The sequence below is a fragment of the Oxyura jamaicensis genome, chromosome 2 (assembly GCF_011077185.1).
Source record: "Oxyura jamaicensis isolate SHBP4307 breed ruddy duck chromosome 2, BPBGC_Ojam_1.0, whole genome shotgun sequence".
Lineage (NCBI taxonomy): Eukaryota > Metazoa > Chordata > Aves > Anseriformes > Anatidae > Oxyura > Oxyura jamaicensis.
In genome coordinates, this window is record NC_048894.1 from 119,803,549 (window position 1) to 119,815,916 (window position 12,368).

The window sequence follows — 12,368 nt, forward strand, 5'->3', positions numbered from 1 at the left end:
ATATACATATATATATATATTTCTGAGACAGTAGATTTTGGAGTCATGCAAGTATCTTGGCCTCGTATAACTAAACAGGATTAATTGCTAGCCTTCCCTGCTGTAGAGAAATGCTTAAAAAAATCACCCAAATGTAAAGTTAAAAAGTAAGGAAGACAACTAAGGGGAAGGAAACTTTACTTTTAAATTACTGTTGTGTTTCACAGTTTTTAAGTCACATGCCCATGGCAGAGATTAATTCATATTTTCATGGGCATTTGTTTTGCACAACATTATACTAAATGGAACTGCAGTTTTGAGTCTCTGCTGTCCACTTCTTCAGCCAAATGCACAACCTAGGCACCAGGTGTCCAGGCACCAGGTATTGTCCACAGAGGACAATACAAAGTGACAGTGTCAAGCTGAAAGGATCATGTAAAACACAATTTTTATAAAGAATGTTCTGATGACATGGTTTTGTTTCACTGAGGCTTGGCTTTCAGGACCAATCCTCAAATACAGACTGGCAAAACTCAGAGGCTGCCTAAAAGGATTAAAGATTTCGCTTCCCAGGGAAGCAAAAGATCATAATGGAAACAGAGGAGTCTTAGGCTTCTAAAATTGTAAATATAAAGATAGAGAGGAAAAAAATATTGGTTTTAGCTGTGCAACTGTATCTGTACCACCTTGTAATTTCTCCAGATTAAGATAAGTATATAGTGTTGGCTGATCTCCTATTGTTTTGGAAAACAAAACCAAAACAAACAAACAAACAAAAACACTAGCAATTTGCTTTTTAAGTTGTAATCATTTGTGATTAATAGAGAAATTTACAGTTTGTTTTGAAAATTAATAAAAAAAATAGTCAACAATCTGTTCCTAGCTGCTAAAATGAATTTAGCTTGACCTAAAGAACAAAGACTAAGCTATACAGATTTGTATATTGTAATGGCTCTCCATCTTTCTGATAGCCGATTTAAAAAACACAGTTGAACAAAGAATTTCACACAGAATAATGATCTTCAAGAGATCTTGTATCTACTGCTTCCACATTGGGTTTTATTTTGCATTACACAAATATAAAAAATATACACTCCTGCTGTGCACTTACAGTCACAGCATATTGAAATAGTCCTCTGGGACCTGACTTTCCCCTCAAATAGTCATACTGCGTGAGGTTAACTCAATAATATGATGCTAACAATTCTGTAAATCACCAACTAAAACATCACTACTTCATAAGAATATCAGCATATAGCCTTTATTTAATTATTTCCTACCTACTTTCCTATATATCTACTATGTTCAGCATATATATTTTCTTGCCCTCTTTTCTCTGGTTTCCTGGTGACTCAGTAATAATCAAATGAACACCATGTCTTCCATTGTAATACTAACAAAAATTATGTAAAAGGTCATTACGGCACAGAAGTCCTTACTGGATGGGGAGAGAAGGTTTTTACAACTCTAGCTCTCTTTGATGGCTTGCATTGGTCAGAATGCACTGCAGGCTAGTTTGTCCAGAGGGCAGTCAACTTCCCCTGCTTCATCACTGTAAGGGTATCACCATGTCCTCTGAGGACAATGACTCGAGCTCTTGCTGTCCATATCTTGATGCTGTTGGTTGTCCTTTTCATGACACCCACTGTTTAGACAAAATACAAGTGGGTTGATGCTCTTTGCATTAGTTTTGGAAATTCTGATTTGTCGTGGCTTATTATAAAAATCAGAGTAAGTTTTGCCTGTCTGTGCATTGTTCGTTTTCGTGAGTAACAAACAGCAAGGTCTGGCTGTCAGTATTTTTCTCCATAAATTAATGTTGGCCCTGGCAGTGGCACCAATTCACTGAGTTTGTGCTAGACTGAACTTGTACTGGGAGCTTATGAAGGCAGGGCAAGCGGGGAGTGTCCTCAGCATTTGCAGAAGTACCTAAAACAGGTATAAGCAAGTTAGCTGCCCCTCCCAAACTTTTTTTTTTTTTTTTAATTATTATTTTTATTTTCCAGCTGTAGAATTTTTAGCCCTCAAGCTTAAATAGTTTTGTGTTGTAGTAAGGTTAACAGAGTTTCATCCTTGCAGCACTTGCAGGAGGAAAAAGGCTTGTGTCATTATTCAAGTGTACTCTAGAAAATGACTGAAGCTCTGTTGTATTTTGTACTTAAGATAGTGCCAAATTCTGAAACACATAATTTCCAATAATACATTTATCATTTTTTCCTGTATCAAGAAGCAAGTTTCTCTTCTTTTGCTTATCTATAGTGTACAGTGACAATATTTAATTTTATTTCTAAATCTCAGAAATCTCTTATGAGGTCATTTTCTCCTCCTCCCTCAAGCAAGCAACAATTATTACAAAAGTAACTTGACAGGAGCATATATTTACAGAATTAGGTAATTTCTAGATTGCTTTAATTCAATTAACATTATAATTGAATATTGACTGAATGACACTCAGGCAGTAAAGGTCCATTGTGATTCAACAACAGATTTTTTTTTTACTTATACAATATTTTATTTTTTAAATTGTCCCAGTTGTGGAAATGGCAGGAAAAAAAAAACACATATTTTTTGTATATACAGGGTGGGTCTGCTTAATTTATTCTTATTTTCTTCAGCTTGTTATAGAAACCCCCAAACACCACGATTACATTAATTTGTCTACAAATGGAAGCTGCTGGCATTATTTTCCTACTGTGAATCATGAATGCAAATTTATACAGCATAATACACAGTTTCTTAGTTTACTATTTAATTACATTTCCAAAGTATACTCAGTAAGGTAGCTTCAAGTCCCCTTACATAGTTAAGCAAAGCATGTAGCTATATAGAAAAAGGTATTTTCTGAAAGTAGTATGAAATGCTACTTTGTGCATATAAGCACTGAAGATAGCAATTAAAATGAATTAGGCCACCTTGGAAAATGGATGCTCTGGGTTCTCCAGTGGTAGCATAACAGCCTGGTACCAGTTCCCAGGCCATTGCACTGGCACCCTTTAGCTCCAGGTCCCTGAGCTGACCATACATGTGGACCACAAGTGCTGCACCTACACTGAAGGCTGAATGATTTTTATTATTAGTGATAAACATCCTTAAAGTAGCTGCCCCAAATTTTCACTTGGAGATAGATGAGTTGTGGGTTACATGGTTAGCCACCAGTACTCACAAATACCAGATTTACCAAATTAAAACCATAGTAGAATGTTTGCACTTCTTTTTATGATGCCAACTTCTGGCCATATTTGCTTTATGTATTTTAGCTGCTGTGTAATTCTTGTCTTCCTAGATCATAAATTCCTTCAGGCAGACTTTGTGTCTCCTGTGCTTTTCTCTGTGTTGGATGATATGAAACTCATCGCTGATATATATAACTTAAATATACCTGTAATGTCTTTAGCCAAGTTTTTGTTCTGGTTAGTCATCCTTTCCCGATGAACTTCCTCTGAACTTGCTTGTGGAGGACTATCAACATATCAACACATTATGCAGCAGGACTCCTACCCTATCCAGTGTGGCTTGCACCCTTCTTCCTTCAGGGAAACAGGACTCAAATGTCTACAAACATGTCCAAATAACAGGCTCTAGTGGAAGAAGGAACCATTAACTACAATCCTCTTTGATATTAGGGAGTTGGAGATAGTGAGCTAAACTGACTGATATTCTTAGGAGAAAAGCAGACTTTCAGAATTTGTGCCTCATGGTAGTCTGGAAAAGCTTTGTGTCTCCTAGCTGACAGAGCACATTACAAAGAACCATATTGTTTCCCAGGCCTTGCCTAAATAGCTGGTAGGAGGATGACAAATAAGGGAAAGTTTTCAGTTTATCTCTGTCTCCTTAGAGGTGACACTTCCAAGAAAGTTATATTTGTCTTTTCAAAATGATGTAAAGGTGCCCACATTTGTTTTGATGGAAGTGTTCCATAAACCTAAAAAAATAGTATATGCAAAAATAGCAAATCAAAAAGCAACATTACCGATTTTGACTTTTTGGTCTCTGCAGTGTTATTACCCATGGGAGTATCATTTTCACAGGCTACAGTTACAGGAATGTCATCTGATAAAATATGGCAGGCTGCAATCCAGACTTAAATTCCACATTCAGATTGTCGTTCCTGGCTCTGCATACTTATACTCATAGAGAAAACTTCTATTTTTTCCAAGTGGGAGACATATCTCTTGTTTTAATCTTTTGATTGTGCAGGAAAGGCACCTAGAACTGCACACATTCTTCTAAAATATGGATAGAGATATTCCCACAGCAGTCAGAAAAAAATCCTCAGAATTGCTTAATGGATACTGAAATATGTTACCATTTGATTTTTAATCTAGGTACATACAGTAACAGAAGGAGGCCCAGGGCTAGCTATATGGCTCAGCAGTCTCTTAGACTGTACAGCATGAAAATGACACTTATGACATATTAGAGGCTTAGGGGAAAGAATTCAGTCTTTCTGGCATGCAGGGTAAAGATCAGAGGCCAAATTCAACTCTAGCACAAATAGAGAAACTCTATGGAGTTCACTGGAAATTGCAGCCATTTACACCAGGACTAAATTTGACCTTACAGGCTCGATGCTTGCAACTTACAGGAGCAAGGTTGTTTATTTCATAAGCATGTGGGATAAAAGCTGGATACAGAACAAATGACATTAAACACACAATTTATTTGGTGATTATTTGCACCTGTTAGATTTTTTTTTTAATGGATGTGAGCCAAATGGAGCATAATAATTGGGCCTAAGTCCAGTTGTGTACACAAATGATTTAAAGTCATGTTCCCAGTGAGCTCGAATATATGTGTAAAGGGTTGAGGAGAAGAATGAGTAGAAAATTAAGGCTATCATTTCTGAATATTGATGCAGCAATACTTGGAATCAATGGTCTTTTTGGCCCAGCTCTTTTCAAGCACAAGAAGGTGAAGTGCAGCAACAGCCAGCATTCACAACTCCAGGGCAATATATGGTATTTATCTGGTAGAGTCTGTTACATGTAGTAAATAGCAAATGGGTGCTAGAATTCACCTGCCAGGTGGAACAGGAAGCAAGCCAGCAGACTAGAGGCTGTTTTACCTTACATAGAGTAAGAAGAAAGAGTTCCTATTGCATTTTAAAAATATTTATATATATATATATATTATTAAAAAAAAAAAAAAAAAAAAAAAAGGTTTCCCGTTTTCCTCTCCTGAGTGCACAGAGCAATTTCAATACAGGAATTTGTCAAGAAAAACAGTGGAGCTCCAAACAGGCCTAATGTGCAACACTGTAAGAGTGACTTTGCTAGTGCAAGTAGCTAGGAGGGAATGTGTAAGGTTTCCGTCTGTTGTGCCTATTCCTGAATCCATTTTGTCTGTAATTCACTTTGGCAGTATGCACACACAGATGTGCCTTTGCTTCCTATTCTCATTTACAAAAAGAAAACAAAGCTAAATTTAAACCTTGTGTGGTTGTTTATCTAATAAATTGAAGGTGCATTCTCATCCTCTTACACGTGTTTCAAAGTTATTCCTTGGAGATTACTTCATTAGCACAAACATAAAAAAGAAAAAAAAATGGTCCTTTTCATAGAGGGAATGAGAAGTAGATAATCAAGCATCTGCATGAGTATATGAGCATAAATAAGAGTGAAAAAAATGTAAATTTATGTTTTCAAAATGCTGTTGACTACCTTGACCTGAAGATCTGCATATATGTCTGGAGCTATCTCAACAGATGCACTGAAGTCTCCTAACTTTCTGATTCCCTTACTCTGGGCACCCCACATGCAAAGCCATGCAACAGGAATGCCATGACTCTTCCACCCATGGGATGAGCTTATTTGTCACATCAAGGGACATCAAGTGACACAGCATAGTGCCCCAGGAGAGAGGTTACATGTCCCTGGAGACCAGGATGAGCCAAAGCCTCTTGAAACACCAGTCTCAAATCCATTTGTATCTGACTCACATCTCATACCACAAGAGAAGCTCTGATGTTATGCCAGGAGTCATGCTATATCTAAGTGTCAGCATTTTAGTCATGAAGTGTTCATCATCTTACTTTTAAAGCTCCTCCCAATCTACCTTATTGATCCTGGCACTGGATAGCATGCTGCTAAAATTTCACTGTTCTCTTCCCCCAAAAAGAAACTTACAAAACATGCTCAGATATTTTTCATGCACAAATCGGTCTGGGTTATTTTTACTGACCAAAATAGAAACCCTTGAAAGCTTGTGGGTTATAACGAAAATGCTAACAACATCAGAAACATTGACACTAATGCACAAGGACTTCAATTTACTTAAGCACTGGTAACATACAATCCAAGTTCCATCAGATGTTAAAGAATAAACTGCAGCTTTTATCTAGTGGATCTTTGAGCACCAATGAGGAGTAAATGATTTGATTTTGTAAGCTCAGAGGATTTGTCAGCTGCCTCATAAGTATAATTCTGGCTCTTCATATTCCTGCTGCTTCTAATTTAGCAGGACAGGCTCATAATTGAAGCAAATTAACTATTTACACTTGCCACTTCTACCAGGGGAAGAGGACACATCAGCAGGAAAGAATGAGTGGGAAATTAAATTCTTCCCACTTGTGTCAGATCTGCCCTTATATAAACACATTAACAGTAATTTCATGAGGCGTCAAACATAGGAATAAATACTGAGGGATAAAATAATGAGGTGTTGCTATTGAGCTAACTGTTGCAGCTAATATTATTGTGTATGAATTATGCAGCCTGAAAGAAGGCATATGTTACGGCACTCAACCAGTCGCTTTGCCTCTTTCATCTGATCATTAAGTTTTGGGCCCCTTAGGTGAATCCATCCTTTTTCCTGATGCAAGGCCAGTGCAACACTTAAGTAAGCCCACAGAAACACATGCTCACATACACACACGTACATGCACACACTAAGCTGTTCATAGAAGGCCAACTTCATTCCTGCTAGAATTCCAGTTAAATCACTGAAGCTACACCAGAGATTAATTTTGTTGAAAAGACATTCAATTCCATTTTTAGTATAATAGCATATTTATTAAGGTCTTTGGCTGAAGTTTTAATGTTACACTAATGTAAACAAGAACATTTTGTTTGTAATTTGCCACATATATTACTGCTTTACCAGGTCTCCAATTAGAAACCTAAGGTTCATTTAGTACACACACATCTGGTACTGATTTAAAACGACTCTCCTTTTTCATCTAAGGACAGAAAATGACCTAAGTAGCCTTTTTACCTAGTTTGAACCAGCATTCTGTCTGAAAGCCACAGACTTGACCATTTAGCATGCTGAACCCTCTTCCCTGGGGGCTGTTTTTCTCCCCTTTGCAGTAAAAATGTGTGCAAAGGGCAATGATGTACATAAATAGGCTATAAAAGGGATGAACAGAAGAATACTGACTAAGGAGAAAACAATGATCATGATAGTAAGAGAGGATCTAGAAAAGCCACTGAAAATATCCCTGTGCTATGGCTACAGCACTAGGGAGAATTTATCCTAGCATACTACTGCTACAGCTGCTTTCCATTCACAGGTTTAATAATCAAAACACTTTTAGAGAACATTCACAATGAAAAATTAAGGAAAATGCACAGTCCCTGCTGATTATGTGTCATTATTGTACCCAAATTGGAATTTGAGAAAAGACTATGACATCATAAGTCCCTTTAATTCCTAGAGCTCTCTGTATATAAAGGTTTGGACATACAAAATACAAACACACACCACAGTTGTTTGAAAATGGTTGTTGTATACTCAGAAATTAATGGGAACTGTTATAGCATATGACACAAAAATATAAATGTCTTCATATGGTAAAATGACAGTGGAAGTACACTGGTATATGCTTTAATCTAATAAATTGCAAGATTTGCATAGTAAGAGAATCAGTGTGTGATACTTTTTAAATATAAATCCCACTAACCTCAGCAAGGCACCCAGCTTTTTTGTCATTCAAATTCTATTTTCTCAAACAACATTTTCCTAGTTTCTTTGTAGCTTGAAAAACATACGTGGTTCTTGCACAAACCCTTTTAAACTACAATCTAATATGTCAGGTTAATATATATATATGTATTTTTTACAAAGGCTTGGGCATACATATACTGCCCCCAGGTTATTACTTTACTGCATTTCAATACATTTACTTATTCTGTGGTTCTGTGGTCAATCTACAGGGATAAACAAGAAGAATTCTGTGCATTTCACAAAAAACTGGCTCAGGTCATAGAACAGAGAAGATTTCATTCTGGCGTAAAAAGACAGGGTTATTCTTCTTTCTCAATAGCTGCATTATGTTCTACTTTCTGATGCATTTATATTTACTATTTAAATAGTAAAAGGAGTTCCAATTCAGGAAACATAATTTGGAAACATAATTCTATTTAAATTCCAGAATAAGCATTTGCTTCCAAAACACAAAAGCCAGACGCTTTATGGTAATTGATTTTTTTTTCTAGCAAGTATAATTCATCAATAAAGTATTCCTCTAATGATGTTATTGTTTTTTTTTTGTTAACTACTTTTAAGTTTCTGAAGGTTCTTCAATGCAAAATTCCAAATAATGTATTAATCATTAGTATTTTTAGAGTCCAATTTCCCTACCAGAGACACAGGTTTCATAACAGTTACTAATGCTCTGAATCTGAAAAATTAGACCTTTAAAATACAGACTATCTAGCCAGTTAAGATGTCTTGTAATCATTACTTTGTACTATTAGATCCCTAATGGAATAAAGAATGAGTTTAAATTTATTCTAGAAAATAGGACCTTTTTTTTTTTTTTTTTTTTTTTTTTTAATAGGGAAAAATCTTTTATTCCATTTGTACAATGTTAGATTAGAAAGGGCTTGGGCCTGGAGCTTTAAGAAGTAAATAGATGATAATGAATAGGCAAAATGAGTCAAAAAGCAACAAAGATATGTTAACCAAACTCTTAGAATAATTGGTTTAAAATTCCAGTTTTAGCCATTTTTTTTTCATGGATGTGTTATGTGGACTCTGCAACACATCATTCTCCTGTGTTCCAACTTAAATTAAGGACAACTGAGATAAGGAAAATAAACTGTGATCTGCTGTTCCACTGTGGGACTTATTCAATTATTGCTTTCAACCAGAACAGGAAATCCAAGTTAACACTGGAAATTTTATTTATTTATTTATTTTTAATGCACTTTTCTTAAGCCATATTCTATGGAAAGACTGGTAACTTTCTTCTGGTACTAGTAAAGTGACAAATTCCATGGAAATATCTATTGTTTTAGCTTGATCTCCATTATATGGTACTGGACTGTTACGCATGAATTTAAGTCTTCTGCTTTGTAAGCAGACTAAAAATTATGGAAAGAAAAATTGTGACCACTGCAATAGCCATATATTTAGGTCATTATGAAAAATGAGAGAAAAAAACAGGCACAAGATTTGGCAAAATTATTTTTCTGATTGGTGTCACCACTAGAGAGAGATAACTAGACAGACAGTTACTTGAGAAGTCCAGGTCTTTGCCTTTCACCATTTCCAAAAAGTTTGGATACACAATCCCACAAGCAAACAAGATGAGTCCAAGATATAGATCTAAGTAGCTAGAGTATTCTTAGGTGTGTTAGGGCATGCAGATTCAAACATGGGGAGTTATTCTGGCCAAGGACCTTTCTTAAGGGTAGAAACTATAGTCTCTTAGCCTGAGGTTCTGGCTAAGTACAGCAGGTACAGCAGGTTGCTTCTTGAACTGCTTTTTGGGTAGTCTGCTGAGCAATGGTTACTCCTTGTGCAGTTCAGCACTGTCCCTGCAGCCAGCCTGCAGGTATGCAGGACAAGGAGGAATGGCATGAAAACCTCTTGCTTGTGAACTTAACAAAAAGCATACTCTGATTTTTTTCTAAGTCAGGAATGAACATCCATCATCATAGTCCCAAAAAAGTAATGCTCAACTATGAGAGAACCTCTGTACTGGGAAGGTCTAAACAGCCTGTCAGATCAAGGATGTAAACTTGGCCTTTGCTGGACATACTAAAAAAGGTAGAAGAAAGACACAACACAACAAAATAACCTTAATCATAGAATCTTAGAATTATTTACATATTAATCAAGCCCAACCATCACCCTGACTTACGAAGTCCGATCACCAAACCATGTCCCTAAAGTGCCAAGCCAAGTGACATTTCTGATCCCTAGATACAGATAACTACATTTCCTCAACCAAACTTTCCAAGCACTGACCTTATGCCAGGGTACATACTGGACAGAATAAGTGCCAAATCCTGATTCTTATTACCCTTTTACCTTCACAGGCAACTAGATATGCATACACAATCCAGTTATTAGTGAAGAAAACCTTTTATTTTTTATTTTTTTAAAAGCCCGAATGACTTTACCTATAAAAAATCAGCACTATTTTGCTTTTTATTGGTAGACATGTTAACTATATTAGTTATTTAATAATATGTTCTGTGTGAATAAATGAGAGGTACTTTTGTCCCAGTACTCCCAGTACTTTTGTCCCCACCCAGGTCTCCTGCATCCAATTATAACTCCCATTCAGTGTATCTTTTTCCTGAACACTTGTATCTTTCTTAAAGTTCCCATTTTGTTATCTATCCAATCCATTCTGTTGTCAGTTAGTAAAAATGCAACCAATAAAAACAGAAAAGCAATGGTTTGTTAAAGAGAGGATGAATGGTATTTGGGGGAGCAATTGGGAGCTCAGATATGTGTCAGGTCCCACTGCACAGGAACACACTTTTTGGTGGCAATGTCTTCCTACACCACACCGTCATAGACAAGGCAATGTTGCCCTGTCTGCCCTGCCCACCCTGCCCTGAAATCTTAGGCCCACTGATTTCAGCATAAACCAATACTAAACATCATCTAAAAGTTTGTTGTCACACCCTCAACTAAAAAACTCTTTTAATGGTTTCATATATTGACAAAAGAAATGAAATAATACTCTCCTTATCTTAGTCTCTTTAAATTATGTTCCTGATATTGCACATATTCAGGTTTCATTCCTGCAAATAAAAGAAGCTGCCTACAATGCTTAGATGACCCAGATAACATTTTCCTGAAACAAAGCTTCTGAGCTGCAGCACATATTGTACCTGTTTTTGTTCTTCTCCTAAGCCGTCCCACATTGAAGCTACAATTTTAGAGACTTCGCCAAAAGTAGCATTGGGGTTTTGGCCCTTGATGGCTGCTTGAGTGTCTCGGAAGAATAATGCATAGGCAGACACAGGCTTTTGTGGCTCATTTGGGTCCTTCTTCTTCTTCTTTTTGGGAGTTTTGGGTTTCTTTCCCATATCTGAAGCAGGTCTCTTCTCTCCTCCATTGACCTGTAATATAAAATTAGGAAAGTGCTATAAAAAAAGCCAATTTAATTCAGTCCATCCATCATTATAGTTTCTGTAACACACACACAGATTTTGGGTTTTGTACACAAAAACACAATTTTAGTTGTCGTATTTGATAATCCAAATGTTGACACCATCTGACTTAGTCTCCTATATAAAATTTGCTATAAACAGTTTGGATTATGTAACTTTTCCCCTCAGAGGGCTTTATATTTTGCTTTCATATAAGTGTTATCATCTCATGTAGTTCACCTGGTCATCCTTTTATCTCTTCCAAATTTTATTACTAATGGCTAGGACATGCAGTAAATCCAGGACATGTTTCATTACATCCTGACCACCAGTTCAGTCTCAGTCATGAGAACCCGACTGTGAAGAAAATGGTTCAAGGTATAGAGAAACTACTGCACACCTTCTAATTAAAATCTGAAGAAAGAAATTTTTGCCAGTATAGACAGTTTGGAACCCTCTGGAGGACCAGTTCTGATCCATCTGGATTTAGCTGCATAGTTTTTTCCTCTGCTTATGTAAATGCAAATTCCTGATGGTCTGAGAAAAGGAAAAGAGGAATGATATATGAAGATCATTGTACGTGCATATGTGTGTACCACTTGAATAAAATAGTGCATGAGCATTTGTGCAAATGTGTTACAGGCAACAACAATTTGCCACTTAATAGCTCAGAGATCTTGATCAGGACAGCACCCTCATTTCCTAGGTGACTTACATGCTCATAAGGGGACATAAGGGGACACTGTTCAGATGCTTCAGCATAGCTCCATGGCTATGTGGTTTCTCTTGATAAGATCACTTAGTTTACTATACCACTATACCCGTAGCACTGATGTGTGATCTTACTAGAGGGCTTAGGGGATTGTTGGTGTGGCCAGTGTACTGTGTGCATCATAAGCAGTTTGACATATGAGAAGATCATAAGAAGTCATAATTGACCAGATCTAACATTAATCACATACTTTTTTTTTTTTTTTTTTTTTTTGATAATGCATATCAAGTGACACAGCAGAGATATTCAAATCATCAGAACCACATGAGGAAAATGACAATATT

At 36.5% G+C, this 12,368-nt stretch overlaps 1 protein-coding gene across 9 annotated transcripts in view; it reads right to left on the reverse strand.

The window, feature by feature from the left end:
• The window catches only part of TOX (thymocyte selection associated high mobility group box), a 219,771-nt gene that overhangs the window by 25,868 nt on the left and 181,535 nt on the right, over positions 1-12,368 (reverse strand). For all 9 annotated transcript variants that reach the window (XM_035318437.1, XM_035318440.1, XM_035318439.1 and 6 more), the window contains one exon: positions 11,052-11,282. In XM_035318437.1, coding sequence (XP_035174328.1) covers positions 11,052-11,282 — 231 coding nt within the window. The remainder of the gene's footprint in view (positions 1-11,051; positions 11,283-12,368) is intronic.